The 22,841-nt window shown below is 33.0% G+C and overlaps 1 protein-coding gene and 1 long non-coding RNA gene across 6 annotated transcripts in view; one reads left to right on the forward strand and one right to left on the reverse strand.

Annotated features, from left to right (window-relative positions):
* Positions 1 to 22,841, forward strand: part of MGAT4C (MGAT4 family member C) — a 678,972-nt gene that overhangs the window by 641,512 nt on the left and 14,619 nt on the right. Inside the window, exon 1 of one of the 5 annotated variants that reach the window (XM_076007127.1) lies at positions 4,003 to 5,889. The exons of 2 other annotated variants lie outside the window; for them this stretch is intronic. In XM_076007127.1, the coding sequence (XP_075863242.1) occupies positions 5,695 to 5,889 (195 nt within the window). In that variant the 5' untranslated portion in view covers positions 4,003 to 5,694. 2 more of the 5 variants (XM_012745552.2, XM_012745566.2) reach the window with 2 other exon arrangements.
* LOC105858013 (uncharacterized) overlaps positions 1 to 22,841 on the reverse strand; it is a 104,804-nt gene that overhangs the window by 18,180 nt on the left and 63,783 nt on the right. The gene's annotated exons all lie outside the window — the stretch shown is intronic.

The raw sequence follows: 22,841 nt of genomic DNA on the forward strand, positions 1-22,841 counted from the left end.
TAAGCAAAAAACTTAATAGCAAAGTGCCAAGCAGAAGGAAGTATTTTATTCAAATACAGTTGAAATAACTACCTTTCTAGTCACACACTCACTTTTTGTTGCATGTCTTTACACAACATTAGAGCTGCGAGCCATTTTCAGTTCAAAATGACTTCATTTTTAATCTAAGTGTGATAAAATTTATGAGCAACTTAACCTCCCAAAAGCATCATTATCAAAACTATGGTGAGATTCTTCAAACTTTCAACCTCAAATTAAATTATAACAAAACCTTCAGTGGACATTCTCTTAAGTTAAAGTTCTTAGCTTCTATGTTTCTATGTGCCATAGAAACCATTGCTTTATATAAAATTGGCAAGTAAATTTTTGCTTAAAGATTAAATAAATGAATAGTAATAAATATTTGTGAATGCATACTGGGGATGGAATAAGCCTATTTTTCACTTATAATATAATAAGGCTGAGAATGACACAATACTGCTCGGGAAATAAAAGTATATTCAGTGCCTATGGGTTTCAAGTCTTTAGAACTGTACAGACACACATTATGTCATGAATGACAAGTTATAGTGATTTTTCCTTAGGTACAACTCCACTCTCAGAATGGAGAAATGTTGCAGAAAGAAAAAAGAACAGCAGTTCTTAAACATTTTGTTCTCAGTATTCCTTTACTTTCTTCAAAATTCTTGAGGACTCCAAAGAGCTTTGTTTATGTGGGTTTTATCTATTGATATTTACTGTATTAGAAACTAAAATAGAAATTTTAAAATATTTATGGTTTCCTTTAATAATAGCAAACACATTACTAGGAACATAAATAATACATTATTGTGAAAAATAACTGCATTTTTCAAATAAAATCAATATTAATAGGAAGCATAACATTGCTCTGCACTTTGCTAATCTCCTTAATGTCCAACTCCATAGAAAACAGCTAGAGTCTTATACATGCTTCTGTAGTCACTCTGTTTTCATATTAAACATCATGTAGCCTTTGGAAAACTCCACTGTACACTCTTGACAGATGAGAATTAAAAGACAAAGTCTTACTATCATTGTGGAAGTGGTATTGATATTGTAGTTCATCTTAAAAGTTGTTGGGGATCCCCAGGAGACCCAAATTACACTTTGAACACTGCTAACAATAGCTTAAGACAACATGTTTGCCCCATGAGTCTATAGTTGCCTGGGCAATTGTGCCAATCTGAGCTGGGCTTGGCTGGTCTCACTTAGTTTCCTCCTGTGTTTGTGGTCAGCTATTAGGTTGTCTAGAAGCTGGCTGCCCTAGGATGGCCTTGGTTAAGATGGTTAGGACCTCACTCCATATGACCTCTAGCAAAGGCATTTGGGTCTATTCCTGTGGCAGTGAGGGCAGGGTTTCACCAGGTAGAGTTCAAGCATGAAAAGACTCTTGAGTTCTAGGCTTAAAATTGCACACTATCAATTCTGCACTGTTTCAGCCAAAGTCTATTAAAAAGTCAGCCTAAATCTCTGTGGGAAACAGATTCCACCTCTTGATGAGGGAAGTTACAAAGTCATCTGGGAAGTGGAGTGCACACAAAGAAGGGTGAATAATACAGGAGATTTTGTCAGTCAGTCTACCTATCACAGCACCCTAGATTCCCAACACAAACATAAAGGTTCTTTGCCCCATCTTCAGTTGATTTAACTCCATTGTATATACTATAGAAATCTGAATAAGATCATATTTAGAAGAAATACTACTGTCATTTAAAATTCATTAATTTTGACCCTGTACTCTAAATGCTTAGGTATAACCAGTGCTTCAGATATAACCAGGCCCTGAGAGACAAGCTCACATTAAACAAAATGCATGATACATTGAAATTGATAACAACTTTGTTAATATTTTTTAATTCACAAGGAGAAATATAAACCTCACTTGAACTAGAAATATATGGATGGACATAATCAGCAATATCTCTCACTGTATTCAAATAATACCGAGTACGATATGGATACACCATCAAAAATCTTTCACAGAGACCAGAAATAGAGAAAATACACATTTTGAACACATTTCCTTTAAGCAGACAAACATAGAAATCAGAATGTTGCCTCTGATTGTCAAAGTAGACAATAGGTGGTTAGATAAGTATAGATTTAATGACATCAAGTTAAAAGAAATGTATCTAATGTTAAGATGATTTTTTGTTTTTGTTTTTTCCCTTTCTAATAGGGTGAAAAATGCTTAAAACCTGTATACCGCATTCCTTTCCACCTCAGAGATAATCATACCATTAAGAACAGAAACACCAAAAATTTTACAGCTTGGGTTCCTTTTCCCCTGAATCAGATGTTATACACTCAAATGTCATATGGATAATGTAAATGAGTGATGTAGTGTAGCAGTGAAATGTTAAGAAATTATCACATCTAATCAATTTTCAGTCTTGCTCCTTTAACCTTCTTTTAAAAAGTACCAATTCATCTGGCCAGGGTGGCACATGACTATAGTACCAGCTACTCGGGAGACTGAGGTGGGAGGATGGCTTGACCAGAGTTTTTGTCCAGCCTGGGCAACATAGCAAGACCCTGTCTCTAAAAATAAAAACAGAAATTTAAATTTAGAAACAGGACCAATCCAATGCTTCACACCAGGTGTCCTCAAACTACGGCCTGACGGCCACATGGGGGTGTTTTTGCCAATTTGTTTTTTTTACTTCAAAATAAGATATGTGCAGTGTGCACAGGAATGTGTTCATAGTTTTTTTTAACTAGAGTCCGGTCATCCAACGATCCTAGGGACAGTGAACTGACCCTCTGTTTAAAAAGTTTGAGGACCCCTGCTTTACACTCAACAGATTTTTCAACAAGTGCTTGATACCATATTCATTTATTTTGATGAAAAAAAGTCTTTGGTACCAGTGAACTTTTTTATTTATCCTATGTAGTAAAGTCTGTACTGGTAGTCATGCTCATTAATATTAAGATATAGTACAGGCTTCATTTCATATATGGTCCACAGTGTGAAAATTTCTGACAGAGGCTGTAATCTTTTGTATTCCACAATCATACTTATTTCAACTTCAGTATCATTTCTACAGAAACAAGCATCACACAAATTGTAAACAAGAATTTTTTTCTTTTAACCAGTTGGCATGAGAATTCAAGATGTACAAATCTACATTTAAATTTTTATTCTGTCACTTAACAGTTGTATGATCTTGGGCAAATTATTTAAATCTCTGAGTCACTTTTGTTTTCTTTATACAATAGCATATTATTTACACCTCTTGCCATTTCTTTTCTTCTTTCCTTTGCAAGTTATTTTCATGTAAGATGATATTTCCAACACAGGCAAAATGAAATTGGATGTACTTGTGCACTTTTTAAAAGCCACAACAAACGTTTGCCCAAGTCAATTACTACTTGTAATTAAGGAATTTGGTGATTATCATTAAATAGTTGTTTCTATACTATCCATCCAAATACAGTTATATGCAATTAAAATTAACCCCTAGATACTTTCTATTCTGTAATCATTATACTGTCACAGTCCTTTTTAATGTTTATGAGTTGCACACATTCATCAATGAATAAAGAGAAAACTCCAAGCCAGAATCTAATTGAAATACATCTATCCTGTAAAGTTCCTCATTAGGTGTAAATAAAGTGTCATCACTAATATGCCTATGGGCAACAACATTAAATTAGACAAGTGGCTCCCTTCTCGCTGAAAAAAATTAATCTCAAGAAAATAATAAATTAATTTAAAATCTTCAAGAAATATTTAAGCAGGCTTTCCTCTCTACTTTCCTTTTGAGATGCAGCCTCCTGACACTTTTTAAGGGAGGAAATTGTGATTAAGGAAAGAAGCTGAAGGGGAAGTTTGAATTCTGATACTGTTAAAAGATTCCACTCTGCTGGTTTTTAGCAGGCTAGATCTTTGTCCAAGTAGTTTAAAGTAGTTTGTGTGTGTGTGTGTATATATATATATATATATATGCCATTTAAATAGCATAATAAAATCAGCATTGTGTCAACGGCCTTTCTATTATAGCTATTCTCATAAGCAATAGCAGTTCCATGCTTGAACTGGCTATACTCCTTTCTTTCCCATGGCTCACCCTACTTTTCACCTCTTTTTTGACTTGATATTGACATATACATTTGCCTTAAACTATGACAAAGTCTAACAGGGCTGGTGAACACTTTTAATCTATTGAGTTATTATATTGATTGTTTGACTCTAATGCTATATAGAACTGTGTGGTATAGATTGAATATCCCTAATCTGAAAATTCAAAAACCAAAATACTCTAAAATCTGAAACATTTTAAGTGTTAAATGCTCATTGGAACATTTCAGATTTTGAATTTTTGGATTAAGGATGCAGAATTGGTAAATATAATACCAACATTTCAAAATCTGAAAAAATCCAAAATCCAAAACACCTCTAGTTCCAAGCATTTCAGATAAGGGATACTCAACCTGTATTATTGATATAAAAGAAGTTGAAAGATTATATACATGCAGAGTCATTAAACTCTTTATGACTAGCATAAAGAATAATAAAACTGGTTTGAGGTATAAGATTCTATGCTGAAATAACCAAGAAAATGCTTTCATCTCAAATTAAAAGAAGGAAGATTGTGCTGTGATTTAGAGTATGGGCTCTGAAATTAGCTCCCTACATTCAAATCCCACCTCTGTTACTTACAATTTGTACATCTTTGAAAAAATCATTTAATCTCGATAACCTTTTTTGCACATGTGTAAAATTACAATGATAATAATGGCTCCTATAGCAAGTTTATTATGAAGGTTAGAAGAATTATAGCATATAAAGTTTTTAACATACAGCCTGGATCATACTAAAATCTCAGTGTGCTGCTTATCTATAATATTGGCTTATACCATTGCCAATTAAGAAAGCATCAGGCATTTTACTATCTTGTCTTTAATTAGTCCAGTAGTTTAAGGTCTTCTATAAATTTCAGTCATCTGACCATCACAGTGTTAAACACCGCAGACAATACTTAGAAAATTAAAGATACAGTGCTTAATACTCCAGTTTAAATGATGCAACAATAAAATAATAAATAATAAGTACAATGTTTACATCTAGAATAAAAATATAGATAAATGAGAAAATGCAATGAGAAATATTAGGTTATTTCCTAGTTATAATGTGGACTTCCCCTACTTATTCCTTTTCCTTCCACAGAGCTTTTGTTTTAATAGAATACTCCTACTCCCAACATCCAGAATCTCCGGGCACCAGTACCAAAATCTCACCCAATTTTTGCATCCAACGTAGTAAACAGAATAGCAAAAAAGCGTCTTATTGTTAAAAATATTTCTGTGACATTCTACTAAAGGTTTCTCTAATTTTAATTAAAGAAATGATTTTGTCTATGTTCTCGAATGGCAAACTAATAAATATTTATTCAAAACTACTGATAATCATCTCTGAGAGAGACTTGGCCCTAATTCCTTGTCTTCAATGAGTCTACAGTTTATCATTTAAAAAGTTGTGTAAAAAAATAAGGGCAAGATGCTGTTAAAGGTGATATGATGAACAAGTTCCAAGTTATAGACCAGACTCAAATAAAGTACTGATTACTTCTACCTACAGGAAGTGTTGACACATCAGGCAATATTTCATAGTGGGAGCATCACTTGTGCTGCTGAGATGAGGTGTTTGGAGTATTTGAGCAGACATACAGCATGGTGTTGGGGATGGAGTGCTGTCAATTACTTGGGCAAGAGAAGGAGCTTTTAATAACAATGCAAAAAATTTTGAACTTTTTGCTGTCAGTAGATATAATCATGGAATGTTTCATGCTTGGGAATGACATGGTCAGATTTGTTTTAATAAAGACTACACAGAGGAGTCTGGCAGAGGGATCTGAAAGATGCAAGGTATTCTCTAGAGACAGTTGTTGAAACAATTTTAACAGTATATATTTTATACTTTCTTCAATAGATACACTGGCTTTCAAAGGCTGGAAAATGTAAATATCTCAGATCAATGAAGAATTATAAAATCCAATATTATGTTAATTGTAAGTTATTACTATGTATAATATTTTACATTGATGATAAAATATTACTACACATATACAATATTTTTTCTAGGAAAAATGAATAAGCACATTATAGACCATCAATGTTATTTTAAATATGACTTAGCAAAGTGAAATGAACTTTAGAATTAGTCATATTTCTGGAAAATTGTAGTAAAAGTTATAATGATGGGGCCATGTAGCACTGAAAGATTCTGAGCTATTTTATAAAGTATAACTATTTTATATTATATTATAGCTGTTTTATAATTTTATAAATTATAATGAATTACTCTTAACATACTTTGGTGTTACATGTATTTACATAAAATTCAGAAATCTGACTAATAATTGAAATGGATAGTTTCCCAATAACCAGAATATTTAAACTGGATCACAATTCCTAATCAAATAGAAAATAGTTAAAATGTGTAGTATGTAATTTCCTATATTTTATGTTAATGCTTTTGATCATATGAATTTCATAAAAGTCATGCATATATTAAAATAAATGTTTCTAGTCTGTTTCTGGGCCAGAAATATAGTATATTCTACTATAATATATGATGTAAGTAAATATTAAATATTAGAGTATCCAATGAAGCATGAATGAGAAACCAGTGATTTTCTAAATTATAATTTTCAAAATGATAGCTTAACAAAATTATTTAAAAATAAAAAAATGTCTAATTATCTTTAAATAATGCTTCATGCTAGGATATTTCAACTTTATCACAGCCATTGTTTGTGAGGATACATGGAATACAGCAGATGTTTTTTAATGCTTAGCATCAGGAGAGCCAATAAGCCAGGAAAATATTCACAAATATGCTTCCACAGGTCTCCATGCAGCCTTTTCCTCTTCCATTATGACACTGTCTGTTCCAATTGCTTATGAAGTAAGGTGTAGTGTCATTGTGATTAATCCTTTATTTCCTGAAGTTTTCCTAATAATGGCTCATTATAGCTATGTTTTATTACTTTTTTAAAAAAGAATGTGGTGATATTCATTTATAGTATACTGAGAACTGGTTAACAATGATCTTAGAAATCCAATGCAAATTGAAGCATGTATATTTTCTTTTTATTTTCTTTCTCCACCCCCACACCCACTCCAGCTGGGCCCTCTTGACTGTCCACTGGCCTGCCAGTCCCACCCCACCTTTCCTCCCCATGAATATTTTCTATGAGGATTACCTTTCGTTTAGTAAATGGCACCTCATATACAGATGTTTCGCTATTGCTGTTTTAATTGAAAAAGATTGCTTTTAGTAATGCTCTGGACTCTGAAGCAATTACAGACACACAGATTGGAAAAGCTAAGAAAGCTTGCTTAACTAAGTTGTCAACAGCAATATCTCAGATCTGCTTAAATTTCTTGGGAGGAGATCTATTGGAGATGCTGACAATAAACACTGAACAACTTATAATAGTGTTACACCCAAAACACAAGACATATATTAGAAGATTAAAGGAAGTTGGTGGTATCTGTCATAAAACAATTGGTCTTTGACCCAGCAATTTTACTTACAGGAATATATCCAAAAATTATGCACAAAGGTATATTATAAGAATTTTTTTTCTTTAGTTTATTTTGTTTGGTTTGAGACAGGGTCTCATTCTGTTGCTAGAGTGCAGTGGCTCCTCAGAGCTCACTGCAAGTTGAAACTCCTGGTCTCAGACAATCTTTCTGCCTCAGCCTCCCAGGTAGCTGGGACTACAGCAGGCACCACCACACCCAACTGATAGTTCTATTTTTTGTAGAGATGGGGTCTCACTATATTGCTCAAGTTGGTCTCAATTTCCTGGCCTCAAGCAATCCTCCCACCTTGGGCTACCAAAATGCTGCAATTACAGGCAGAAGCCACTACACCTGCCAAGAATTTTAATTGTAGCACTTTTGCAATACAGTACATTTGAAACTAACTTACATGTACATTTATTTATAGGGAGAAGATTAAATAAATACATGTTTCAAGTGGAAATTTAAATTATTCAGCAATTTAAAAAAATGAAGTATACCTATTTGTGCTGGCATGGAGAGATTTCCAAGACATGTTAAAAGACAAAAAGACACAGAACAATACACATAATATGGTTCAATTTATATGTGTTATTTTTAAACAAGAGTATGTTTGTGGGATGTATGCAGAAAAGGTCCTGAGAAATTAAATTTTGAGGGAAATGGTTATGTGTAGTAGGAACTACAAGTATGGGAGTAGTAGAGGACATACAACTGCTTCTATTTTTCATATTTTCTCACATGCTGTGTAATTCAAAAATAAATAAAAAATTATTCTTATTTTCTATCCCCACTCCTTATGAGTGTGACTTGGACACTTTATTTATTAAAGCATTTGTTTGTATTTTTATATTGGCAAAAATATGAAATTTCAGGACCAGTGACATAAATATGCCATCACAACTATAAAATGTATCTATAGTATTATAAGAAGTATTCCTCCAATTTATTATTGTACATTGACTAGTATAGGATATTTGGCAGGGTAAAAACATATATGCATGTATATGGAACCCTAAGCATTAGGGTTAAATTGTTAATGAATAAGTTTTACTATCTGAAGAAAGACAACAGACCATAAGGTCTAAGAGCATAGTCTATAAGTCAAATACACCTTTGGATTGGATCCCCACAGCTATGAGACCCTGGACAAGTTAATTAAACATCCCCTAAATTCTCATTTTTTTTCCTTGAGAAAAAGAATAAATATGATAATGTTTACTTATTGGAGTTATAGGATTAAAATAGATAATGCATGTAGAAAGTCCGAAGCACAGTGCCCACATCATAAGTTCCCCCCAAAATTTAGAATTCTAGTGCATTTTCTTAGCTTTTATTATTAGGTTATTAAGTATGGAATGTCCGATTTCCTTAAGTACTAAGTTTGACAGTTGATATCTCTGACATTTCACTTTGACACTTGTTATATTTTATCGTGAAGGTACACTCTCATTCTTTCAAGTGCATGGTTTGACTTGTGAGTATCTTGCGCATTTTTTTAGAGCAATTTTTGTGAAACCGTGGATAAGTAAAAATTTTGTGTTATTTTCGAATTTGAGTTCCATCATGGAACTAATGCAGCGCAGACAACTCAAAATATCAACAAAGTGTTTGGGAAGGAAGTAACTAATGAACGCATGGTATGTTGATGGTTTGAGAAGTTCCATTCTGGTGATTTTAATCTTGAAAATGAGCCATGTGGGTGACCTGAGACATAGGTGAATAATGATGAACTGAAAGCTGTAGTTGAAGCAAAACCAGCTTAACCTATCTCTGAATTAGCAGAAAAGTTTGATATTACTATTCCAACAATATTAACCATTTTAAATAAATAGGCAAGGTAAAGAAGCTGGATAGATGGGTTCCACATGAACTAAAGGAGTGTCAGAAGAGAAATCATGTGGAAGCTTGCCTTTCTTGCTGTCATGACATAAAGGTGAATCATTTCTACACCGTATTGTTATGTGTGATGAAAAATGGATTCTTTTTGACAATCACAAGCATTTGGCACAATTGCTGGATAAAGATGAAGTCTTAAATATAGCCCAAAGCTGAATATTCATCAAAAAAAGCTCATAGTGTCTCTTTGGTGGCCTAGTGCTGGTATTATCCAGTACAGCTTCATGAAACCTGGCAAATAGATTACAGCAGATGTCTACTGCAACCAATTGGATGAAATGATGAGGATGCTTGCAATTAAGCATCCAAGATTGGTCAATGGGGACAGATCAATCTTCTTGCAAGACCACATGTCACAAAAAGCAATGCTGCTCAAACTACAGAAGCTGGACTTGGAAATTCTCTGTCATCTACTATATTCACCAGACCTTGCACCAACTGACCTTGCTTCTTCCAGGCTTTAGACTACTTCTTGCAAGGAAAAATATTTAATTCTCAACAAGCTGTGGAAAACACCTTTTTAGATTTCATAGCCACTGGATCTCCAGGCTTCTTCATTGCTGGCATAAACAAGCTGCCATTAAGATGGCAAAACTGTGTCGTTAGTTTAGGCACACACCTTGATTAATTGTACTGCTTCTAGTTTGAGATATATATAATAAGCTAAACTTTTGATTTGAAAATGGACTTTTCATATTTACTGATTTAATACCAGCCTGTTTTTTCATAAATTATATAATAGTTGAAACAACATATGGAAATATTGTTCCATGAATTTCTCAACAATGAATAAATTTGAAAAACTGTTTAATTCTCTGCTGACATCTTTAGCTATTGAATATAGAAATATAAGTATTTTAGTATGAGACTGCTATAGGTTAGCCTTGGAGAAATGTATTTTATGTAATTCTTTCATTTTAATTGATTATCTACATAATTCCATGAATCAGTGATGTTTCAGTTACACATGGGAAATAATGCAAAATAGATTAGAACATTGAATACAGAAAAATTGATTTTCACTGTTGAAATTATTAATTTCTTTCTACAATGAGTTTTTCATTACAGATTTTCATTATGCACTCAGGCCATAACTTCCTAATCAATAAAGTAATTTATATCATGGGGGAATGAAAAAGAAGAGAAAGGTTGTTATAAAAATTATGTTTAAAGACTTGGTAATAAATCTAGATTAATATGTCTATTTTAAAATTCATTTACTTTTTTATAAAAATCACTTGATAATCTACTTTAAAAAATCTGTAACAGGAGGAAAAGACAAAGTTTTGATTCTATTTTCCTATGAGGTTAAACTAAATAAATCAACATTGTGATATAGCTGTTAATATAACTAGAATTAATAATAAGTGTAAGAGTCTGATAATTAAAAATATAAATTCATGTACAGGAAATTTTTAAAATTTGATGACTTAAAAGAGAATTTGGATTTTAAAATATATTTTTAATGTGAATTTTACCATTTCTATAAATATCTCTAGGCCACAGATACTTATGGCTTCCCATTTGGCCATTTAATTATAGAAATGACTGTTTCAATTTCACCAGAATTAGTTTGTAGGATGGTTAATGACATTTTCCTTTTTATATCTGAATTATCACCTCTAATCAACCTGAATTTATTTCTCATTCATGTTCTATGATGTACAAGTCTATGGCATAAGTTGTCTATTCAGATATCATAGTACAGTTTTTAAGTCTCTATATAAATGAAAATGGTACCTTCTATAAAACTAACATATGATTAGTAATTTTATAAAATATGAAAAGGAAAAGAAGAATTTAAACACCATTGGGCTCAGAACAAAAACATAATCAATTATTACCTTTAGAAATAGTCCCTTCTAAGTATTTTTGCCCCACATTTTTTGCATAAATTTGACAATATGATGTATGTAGAATTTCAGTTTTCTTTACATATGTAATGTTCTAAATATGTTTTATGCATATTTAAAAGCAGGAAATATAGAAGAGAGTAAAGAAGGAAGTAACAACCATCCAAAATTATATGAAACAAATCCTACCACTGTTATTAAGGCATGATAGTCATTTAATCTTTTTCTCTCTGCACTGTTACAGTTAAAACTTTACATATATTTAATAATAGTAAATACAGAAGAACATTTACAGGTATTAGATACAAGATAATATGTGGAGGTGCTTTATTAATACATATTATACATGTTCATTCAGTAAGAATTTTAAAGACATGGAAAAATATTTCTCAATTTTTTAACATACAAATGACCTTTAAGGTACCTAACTCAACTCTTACTTTTTGACTGGAATAAACAAGAATCAAAAATGTTTGACAATTATCTTTGTAAACTTCAAGCTATGTAAACGTTATAGCCATTGTTAGGAAGTTGTGAATGAAAGAAATATAGTTACTGATTCAAGTGGCTACAAATAACAGAATAATGTATTCTATTTGAATCTTGCATATAGTTTTATTAACATATATCTTGATTCTAGAAAATTTGAAGTTACAAGAAAGAATCCATGTTTTGTAATACTTAATACAAAGTCCAGCTCAGTTTCACCCCTTGGCATCAAAATCAACATGAGAATACCTAAATTCCATTGGTTTCTTGAATTTGGAATAAAAAATAAGTAAAGGAAGAACTGCAATCATTTTTCACCATAGTATCTCTATTCTTGGTTTCTATTAAATAATTCATCTAGAAAATAACTTGGTGGAAACCTTTAAGCATTTAAAAAAAATACACAATTATTTTATTTCCTAAAACTTCACATATCAGAATAAAATATTTTATTTTGCCCATAAAATAAAGAGAACTTTTGTGAACTGCAGTTATGAAACAGTGGCATTTGCCTTCAAAAGGTTCAAGATATTTTCTTATTACTTTTCATTTTAATAAAATTATTACAAAACAGAAGTGTAAAACTAGGTCATTCATTTTGTTTGTCACTATCTTTGTAGTAGATTAATTTGTACTGTCTCTGCTTAGATGGTGGTGAGATTTTAAGAAAACTGGAAAAAACATCAACTTAATAATACAGAAATGTTACACTCCTCATGCTGCCTTTTTTATTGTACTTTCTCACTGGAATCTTCCCCACCCTATCTTACTCCCTGGCTGCCATCACGTCCTCTATGTAATATTCCCTGAAAACATCCACTCCAAGTAGATGAGACAATTCTCTTATTTCCATATCTTGCATTTCTACTGTAACCTGTGCACATTTCTAACGTCATACCCATAAAGCTTTATGGATCTACTTTTTTGCATATTTACTTTCCATTTAACTTGCATTGGACATTATTGTAAGAACATAGACTTATTTATCTTTTCTTTCTAACACAATGTCATGTGCATAGTGGGGTTTCAATAAATGCAGAAATGACTAAAGCAATATTTAGCATCCAGAGCAACACAGACTAAACAATCACTTAAAAATGTTTCTACAAATTCTTGATAATAACTAGGGGGATAGTATTTCTAACCACAACATGTGTATTTATCATATTTCCTCTGTATTTTTTTCTGTTCTAGCTAAACGGTGTAAAAAATTGTAGTCATTGTGCATAGCACAGGTGCCTGGTCCCTAGCAAAAACTTAATATATGTTTGAATGAAATAATATATAAATGGTAATGATTTATCTATTAATATAACAGACTTATTGTTTTTTAAATTTAATAACAATCATATGAAAAACAATGCTTACTTAAAGGGGAAAACAAATAGTATGCTGAGTACATTATTTAAATATAGAAATATGCTTATGTATACATTATATCTATTCAAATGCTTTATTTGGTACTACTGAATTCAAGTTAGTTTACCTGATGTATTACCATACAAACATGTGTGGCAATATTTTTGAAATAATATAGTATTGCCTTTTAGACTAATTGTGCATAAATGCTTGTGCCACCCCTTTAAAGAAAGATAATCACTTTATGTATAATATCATCATTTCATATGATTGCTAATGTTCTTCATTATTAATATTAATATTATTGATTTAACCAAATTTTAACTTGACATGGAAGCACTTAATTTTATGTCTTTCTTATAAACTCTTTGTGTAGACTAGGATGCATAAAATGTCAGAGATTTAGAAAGAAGACCTATGTTTTAACCTACCATTAATCATACCTATATAGCCTACTTACTATTCATCATGACTGAGCATACCATAGAAACTATCTGAACTTTAGTTTTCTTATTTTTAATATATTAATAATAATAAATATATTCTTATCTACTTCGTGACCTTTATGCAATGTTTAACAAAGCATATTTTAAAGCCCTTTGAGTTAGTTATTATCATAATTATCATTATTCCTTTCTGTCCGACACAACTCAAAACAGCATACACAGTTATAACTTTCCCTTACCATGAGTTAACTCCTATACTCTTCCTAATATAGTTAGTATTATTGGTTCCACACTGGTCAGGCCTTTTTCAGTGCATAGAAAAAAAAGCTAGAAAGGCATAAAAGAATAATATTCTAAAAAGGAAGTTGGTAAATAAAGTAAAATATTTCTTGTCTTAGCATCAATATTAGAAAAGTTTGCTGTTTTTTTCCTCGTTCTCAGCTCAAGTTTTACTATTTTTATAATCAGTGGCAGAAAACTTCCATCTTGTCAATGCTAAACATTTTCTATCTACGATAAAGTTAAAGTGAACTAGAAAATAAATCCTGATGAGCATCATTGTGAACCCTGTGGGACAGTCTTGTGTCCATAATATTCCTCTTTGTTACCACCCATACTACAAATAGACATACAACCTTGGACTATAAAAGCGAAAAAAATATGAAATGCAAAAAACAATTACCTTTGCTCTTATCAGTATCAGTATTTGAGACTTTTGTACAAAATATAATGATAATGTTTTAGAAAATCTTTCCATTTTTATGGCTTCCTGAAGCTTTTGCTATGTCAGCAACATTCTTTCTATTCATCAGAAAGTATTGAATACTGCCCCGAGGGCATGTGCAGCCTTCCACAAAGCAAAGAAGCAAAGCAAATTGGGCAAGCATTAAAAAAAGCAAGCCAAGCAAGTCAGATACACATAGTGGCACATGTCAGACAAATGAACAATTGACTGCAACATGTTTTTCATGTTTTTCCAGATGCGAGGTTAAGTGCTGGACACAAGCCCATATGATTTTGGGAATGTAATTTACTGTTGAATTCTAACTGTGGATTTTAATATAGACTATTAAATAAAATATGTGTTGCATTTTAGTGCCTTGGGGTAGATTAATATAGACACATCCATTTAGATGGGTATAAATTTGTTTTTCTTTTTTTCCACTTCCCTATGAGGCCACAGAATAGTTTTCACTGAGGAAGTGTGATTTTACCCTGAAGATCTGGAGGGAGAGAACTGAGCTCATTAACATTTGGTGGTTTGTTTCACAGAGTCCAAGTAACATTTTAGAAATATGAGGAATTTCTGATAACATGCACAAGCATATGCATTCTAAGCAAAGAGCTCTACAGTGTAATAATTCACTTGTCATTTTATATCAACATCAATTCTTTCATAAATGAGCATTTCTCTTGAGTTGATGAAAACTAACAAACAAACTCCCATACAGTGTCTTCCCAAGAAGAAATGTAATAATGTTTGTACAACTAATACTTTATCTGCCTCCATGAGCAATGATTAGAGGTAAATAATACTTATTCATTGTGTTCCAATGACAGGATCTTTATTTTTATACATATACATCCATATGTATGAGGGAGTGAAGACAAGTAAATGGCCTAGGTCACAAAATATTTGTCCCCATATTTTGTGTGACTTCTAAAACTGTACCATATCTGACTTCTGATATTAGATCAGATTATATGTCTGAATCTCTGCTGGTAGAAACTTATTACCCAATCCTGCTATTGGTCTTCTAACCTGTCCATAGGGTCAACATTTACTTTTCCTGTTGCATTTCTTAAATGTCCTAAAATATTTAGGAGTTATAAAATATTTTAATCTATTCTGTGACAAAACTAACAAGTAGCATTATCTTCACTTCTCACTTAAGTTATAAACAAACAACAAAAAGGAGTCTATGGTGCTTTGGTAGTGGACAAAGTTCAGTTTGGTATGCTCATTTGTGTTTTTGCAATCAAAGAACTCAAAGATTACATTGTAGGCCTTGGTCATGGCAGGAAAGCTCTTAAGCAAGCTTTAAAGAGTGCTGTTTTATAGAAAAGAAATACAAAAGTTCATGGGCTAATAGATTTTTCTGTAGCTCCAAGTCTAAGAATTCTACAATGTAAGAAAAGCACACACACACATACACACACACACACACACACACACACAGACACTCAAATCAGGGTAGTAGTAATTTGCTATCATTTTTAAAAACACTGCATTAAATACTAAAGAGATAAAACATTTTTTAAAAAGTGTTCTACATTTAAGAAGCTCAGAATTCAAAGGGAAATAAGACATGCAGAAAAAATTCCAAGAAGTAGAACATATTAAGGAAACTAAGAGAAGTCTAGATAAAATGGTAAGAGAGTTCAAAAAGCTAAAAACAACTTTTGACTGAAAGTGGGCTTCAGAGACATCTTCAGTAAGAAGGCAACATTTTGGTAACTTAAAAGATAATTTTTTAAATGAAGGAATTGGTATTACAAGAGAGCAAATGTGAGGCAAATGTGGAGAGCTTTACTATTCTCAAGCTATTACACAAAATGTAGCAAGCCTCAGGGGGAAAAGAATTGTATAGGAAAACATGTCTGCATACAAAACAATTTATATAGGCCTTTGAGAAATATAATAAACTGTGTTGTACCACATAACATCTTTCTTGGCTTTGTGTACTTCTGAATAGTTCAATCTCTAAATTTCTCTAACGATGGGCGATGATTCTAGAATTAACACACAGATTGGTTTTCTCTTCTGTGTTATGCAATTTACCTCTAATATAGACTGCTGCCACTCAATTTTGAGATCCAAAGAAGGATCCAACAAAGATTTCATAGAGATATGCTGAATTTTCTCAGGAGATATCCTCAGGTCCTGGGATGATAATGTTGGTGTCAGGAAATTGCACAGCTCCCATGGAACAACCCAATCTACACACAATGTTGGTTTCTACAACTTGAGTCTGACTTCAGCCTTTTGGCATTTACCAAATAAATTTGATATTTACCAAAAAATACCAATACAAATTTGGCATTTACCAAATAAGTTCCAAGTCCTGCCAAGGCCATTTCTGCAGTTCAACTTGGATATTTGAAAATCTTCTGCCTCTGAAACTGCTGGAGTGGTGATTTCAACCCTAGGACAAAACTTAATGACATAGAAACATCACACTTGTCTTCTAATATAGGGAGTTCCAATAAACTCTATGAGTGTTTGCTACTAGAAAAGGAATTGTCCTACTTTGAGTGCATTTAGTTGATTTTTTGATGACATCTTATCAAAGATTTTGGACCCCATTTCAGGAAGGGTAATTACTTTTAAGTTGTGTTTGACCTTTTTTATTTTTCACCTGTCCATCCTACAAGCAAATCTAGTCCCTTAGCTATTTTATTTGGGCTGTCTTAAAGACTGTTAATCATTCTACTTGCATTCAATGTGAAATTACAATAATTTAAAAGCTGCATGTATAAGGAAGGGATATAGCCCATTTCTGTGGAGTGTGTGCCTACCACCACTCACAGCCTACTGTGTTCAAACCACAAAGAAGATCAACCTTACAGAACTTTAAGGGGATAAAGTTAGTTGGTCAACAGTCTTTGATTGTGATTACTTGCTTTGCATCTGCAAAAGATGTGGGACTGCATACAAGCAAGGCACTAGGAAAAAAAATTTTAACACCACTAAACATCAGAAGGAGACCATTGGAGTTGGCCACTCAGATACTCTGAGTTGCCATCTTGAAACTCTCTGGGAGAAATGTCTAAGGCTCCATATTTCCTTCTCTAGTTATGGCAGCAAATGTTAAAGCTTCTGTCTTCAGCAATCCAAGCCCCACTACGGTGGCAACTTTGCAACTTGCTTCCTTCCTCCAGCTACATGACATTGGGCAAAACCACTTGATCTGTATAAACTTTGTTGTTCTCAAACAGAGGATGCCAGGACTTTGACTTCCATACACTCAAGGAATACTACTCAACTACAAAAAAACAGTGGTGATCTAGCACCTCTTATATTATCCTGGATAGAGCTTGAGCCCATTCTTCAAAGTGAAGTATCACAAGCATGGGGAAATAAGCACCACATGTACTCACCATCAAATTGGTACTAACTGATCAACACTAAGGTGCTCACATGGTAGTAATATTCATTGGGTGCCGGTCAGGTGATGGTGGGGTGGGTGTGGGTAAATTCACAATTAATGAAGATGGAGCTCACTGTATGGGAAAAGGACATGACTCTAGCCCTGTCTTGGGCGAGGCAAAAGCATTACTTGTATCCAAAATGTTTGTACCCCCATAATATTCTGGAAAAAATATAAAAAGGAAAAAGAAACACTCCAGCTTCAACCATAGTGGACCCAGTTCTTTTTTATTCCCCAAAGCCTCTTTTCTTTTTTCCTGGAGGTAAAGTTTTATTACTATTATTGTTTAATATCAAACTACTCTATTACAAAATAGAACAAGTTTTGATTATTGCATCTCAGAAGCAGGAAGCAGAAGTAGGACACAGTATGAAAAAACTGTAGTTTCAATTCAAAAAAATTGTTCAGGTTCTTCATCTGCCCTACCTGCCCAAGTACTCCTTGCCTCTCTTCATAGCATCATTTTTTCATGAAATACAGATTACAAACAACAGTGTGGCTAATTCCAGAACTTGAAAAAATATATATATTTTTGAAGAGGCAATATGTTTCCTCCCCTCATTCTTGCAAAGAGCAGAGCTAAAACAGACGGACTGAGTTTTGCACAGTTTTCACTGAAAAAAATCTTGAGGTCTTGAAGGGCGGGGAAAGCTCGGGCCTGAAAGGACCTCCCCCTCGTGCAAAGTTGGCTGAGCTTTCTTGCTAACACGTGCTGCGGCCACGTTGGTGTATCCATTTGCCCTTGTGATAACTGAGATCATTTGCCGGCAGCCTTCTTGACTCAGCCCTGTGGCATGGCGGGCCCGGATTGTTACGTTTTCCCCATTAACATTGCCAAGCGGGCATCTTCTGGAAGACCCTAGGCTGAACATACATCCCAACCTCTCTTCAAATGCGGTTCATCCCAGTTCCGGTTTAGCGATGGACATTCCAAAAGTAGCTTCCCACTTCCAGTTTAGCGGCTGATACTTAAGAAACGAAATGGTGAAGAGTGAAAAGGTGGGGAAAATCGTTGGTAATCTAATGCTGTTGCCAAAGTTAAAGAAAGTATTAACCCGAACTTTGATTATGGCAGTGATATCTAAATGAAACACTGTGGCAGGTAAGAGATTGAGGAGAAAGAGGGCTCAGCATAGAGAGCCCTATGAGGACCCAGGAAGCAATCTGCAATCCAGTGTTTTTTGACTGGTCCATTAAAAAGCTAATTCTATCAACAGTGAGACTGTAGAAGGAGAAATAGGCTGGAAGAAAAAATTACTGTACAGTTTCAGCTGCATTGTGTTTGAGTGGTCAGAAGGAAACCTAAGTAGAAATAATCATCATTATTCGAAAACTGGGTCTAGGGTGCAAGACAGTCAAAGATCTAAGTTTGGAATTTTGTTCAAAAAGTGATTGTAGGAGAAGTCATGTAATACCAAAAAGACTGTAAAGAAGAAAAGAAAGAGCAATATTTATAGGAGTGGGAGAGAAAGGAGTTTACTAAGAAAGTCTTACATCCTTTTCGGAGGTGGTTCATAAACTTAATAGATAGAATTCAAGTAAGGTCAATATGGTGAGAAAAAATAGTATGGTCTCACTGATTTACTTGTTTCATTATTAGTGAATACAGCTGTATTTATATGTGTATGATTGTGTATATATAGGTGCATAGGACTATATGCCATACTATTTATAATTTCAAAATTATATGTAAATACATGAATATATAAGATAGATTTGTATACAAGTATACTTATCCATATATTTATATATAATAATGTTCATGAAAGATAGTATAGAGCGAAAATTATTTATTTCCTTTTAAAAATGAATTACTTGGTATACTGTCACATCAAAGTGACTCTAAACCTTTATATTTTTTTCATACACGTGAACATGCATAACTGGGGTCTTTCAAGAAGAATGTGATTCTGCCCTCAAACAAAAGCTAATTGTCCTATTGAACCAGACATGCCAGCTTTGCACATACTTGGGGCAGGGAGGTAAGGATTATATATCCTTATTTCCATAATTGTATTCTGCAATTAACAGCTTTGTATTATAAACTTGTGACAAAGCTGTTTTTGAAAACACTTGCAATAAAACTACTAAACAAAACATGTTCAGTATTTCCTATTGGATGTGAAAGAGATAAAATGTATTGTGGCATATGTTGTTAGCAAGTAAATCTTTGATGACATTTAGGGTATATAAAGATGATATATCATCTTGAGAAAATAATTCACTTAAAAGATGATTAATATGAGTTAGCACTTTTCAAATTAAACTACTCTATAGCAATCAACCTATGAACTTAAAAGAAAATCATGTGTGTCCTTTCTAATTTTATTCCAAGATAAAAGAGGAAAATTCTAACAGATAAAATATTATTTGAACATGGAACCAAAATACTACTGCTCAAGTAACTTGCCCTCATTGGCATGATTGATATTTTCAGGCAGTAACATGCTACATGGAATTATATATTATCAGGATGTGCTCACCTGTTTACAAATGTCTTTTAACACACAGAGTTTGTAAAGAATGATGGGCTTGTGTCTGCCATGTTCAATGTTGTATTTCTTCATGGTAATCAATATTGTTAGTGGATTATATCGACATACTTTTTTTATAACACTGGGTTCCTAAGTAGCTAATGTGTTTACAGTGCCTATAGATTTTGAATCTAACTTTAGATGGCATGATTAGCTACTCAGTATACCCAGAAAATCATGATTTCTCATTGTATTTGCTTAATATAGTTTGTTCATCCTTTTATCACTAGCCTTTATGAATCACTTTCTTTAGGTATATTTATTTTATACAGTTTAGAGTTAGGGGTTAGGTATTAATGTTTGCACAAATTTTTTACCTTTAAAAAGTAAGTTAAGATTATTTGCATTTATTGATATTACTGACATGTTTAGTCTCAAATCTATAATCTAAGGTGTGTTTTCTATATATATTATAGGATATTTAATATATCTCCCTGTGTGGTTGTTTGTTTTCTATTGCTATAACAGAATATCTGAGACTAGGTAATTTTTAAAGAACTAAATTTATTTACTACAGTTCTGGAGGCTGAGAAGTCCAAGGTCAGGTGGGCACATCTGCTTGGTTTCTGGTGAAGGCCTTGTGCTGTGTCATAACATGGCAGAAGGCATCACCAGTAGAGAGGGGCATATGCAAGAGAGCCAAACTAGCTTTTATACCAGACTCATTCTCATGATAACTAATTCTGCAACAATTTATTAATCAATTAAGCCTTTAATCCACTAATCCAGTGGTCCTCAACATTTTTGGCACCAGAGACCAATTTCATGGAAGACAATTTTTCCCAGAACATTGAGTAGGGGTGAGGTGGAGCTCAGGCTATGATGCCAGTGATGGGGAGCAGCAGCTGTAAATACAGATGAAGCTTCACTCACTGCCCACCACTCACCTCCTGCTGTGTACTCTCCCATTTCCTAAATTTCATGGAAGACAATTTTTCTACTAACAAGGGGCAGGGGAGAAGGGGAGAAGCTCTGCCACCCAATCCCTAACAGGTCACTGACCAGTACCTGCCCATACTCCAGGGATTGGAGACCATAGCACTCATCTATTAATGAATTAATCCATTCCCCAGGGAAGAGGCCTCACCTCTTAATACTGTCCTATCAGGGATTAAGTTTCAACATGGACTTCAGAAGGGACACACATTTAAATCATAGCAGTGGTGGTACTGCAAATGTTTTTCTTTTATTCATTTTGGTATTATATTTAGGAACTTTTGTATTACTGTTTAAGTAGTTACCTTTATTAATACCTTTAATTATGCCATTAGTTTCATTTCCTTACTTTGCTTCTGGTATTTGTTTTGTTTGCTTTAAATAATAGTCTATTAGATAATAGGTGTGAGTCAGAGACTATTTTTTAAAGCAAACAAAGTGTAAATGTAGATGAGCTTATTCTACTTTCCCCTTTCTATCTCCTCACATTTTTAGTTGGCTATATTTTGGAATTGTCAGAACATATAACATTTGCACACTATAATTATACTATATTTCCTATGTTTATTTAAAATTAGATCTACAATTAAATGTACTAAGTGATCCAGAGTGGTCTTGTGTTAAAGTTTCTCCAGTAATTCCTGAGTACTTGACCCAGACCAGAATGGATACCTTCCAGAAATACCTAATGCAGCCTTGAAGATAAAGAAAATATTTAGCAAGCCTCTAGGCTACAAAATCAATTCATTTCCATTTTCCAAGCCATTTGTAATGGAAATAAAAGCAGGTAAAATTAGATGTTTCAATAGCAACATAAAAAGCAAGACAATAATGAAGCAATATTTTTCAAGAAAATAAAGGAGAGAAAGTGTGGGCAAAGAATCTTATAACCAGAAAGATGCTTTGACCATAATAGAGCAACAGAGACCAGATTTACTGCTATCCATAAACAACTAAAAAACTAGACTAACAATATGAAACAGCATCTTTTAGCCATTGGAAAACAAGCACATGAGGGCAATGATTCCTCATAGAAGGAAAACAAATGAGATAATTGCTGTAGCTTACTGCCTAAAGTTTCTAGGTTGCAGCACAAGAAAGAATTCAGAGACAGGTTATCACTCAGAGTATGTATTAATGTATAAAGGAATTCCTTCATGTCTTTAGCTGAGCATTATTCAGTGCATATGTATGAAAAAAAAAAGTACTCAAGACTAGTAAAGAATCACTAGAAAGAAACAATTAGAACAATTTCTGGAATACAAAGACAAGAATAATTAATATTTCTATCAACCAGAAAAAAAAAGTCCTAATATATGGATCATCAGAAGTGTATTACCTTAGCAGTAAGGCAAAATTAGCCATAGACTTAAGATTTCTCTAAGACCAGCAATTTAATAGCAAAAGCTAACAAAGACAATAGAAAATAAAAAAGGAAATTACACACTGTATTTCTTTTTTTCTTTTTTTACTTTTTTGCATTATACATCAGTATTTCTTAATGTAAACACAGAAATAAAATCTTAGCAAATCAAGTCCAATAATATATGAAAATAATTACATAATTATTTTAATATGTAATTGTATTTGGTTTAAATTATACAAGCAGTATAATCCATC

This window comes from Microcebus murinus, chromosome 10 (assembly GCF_040939455.1).
Source record: "Microcebus murinus isolate Inina chromosome 10, M.murinus_Inina_mat1.0, whole genome shotgun sequence".
Lineage (NCBI taxonomy): Eukaryota > Metazoa > Chordata > Mammalia > Primates > Cheirogaleidae > Microcebus > Microcebus murinus.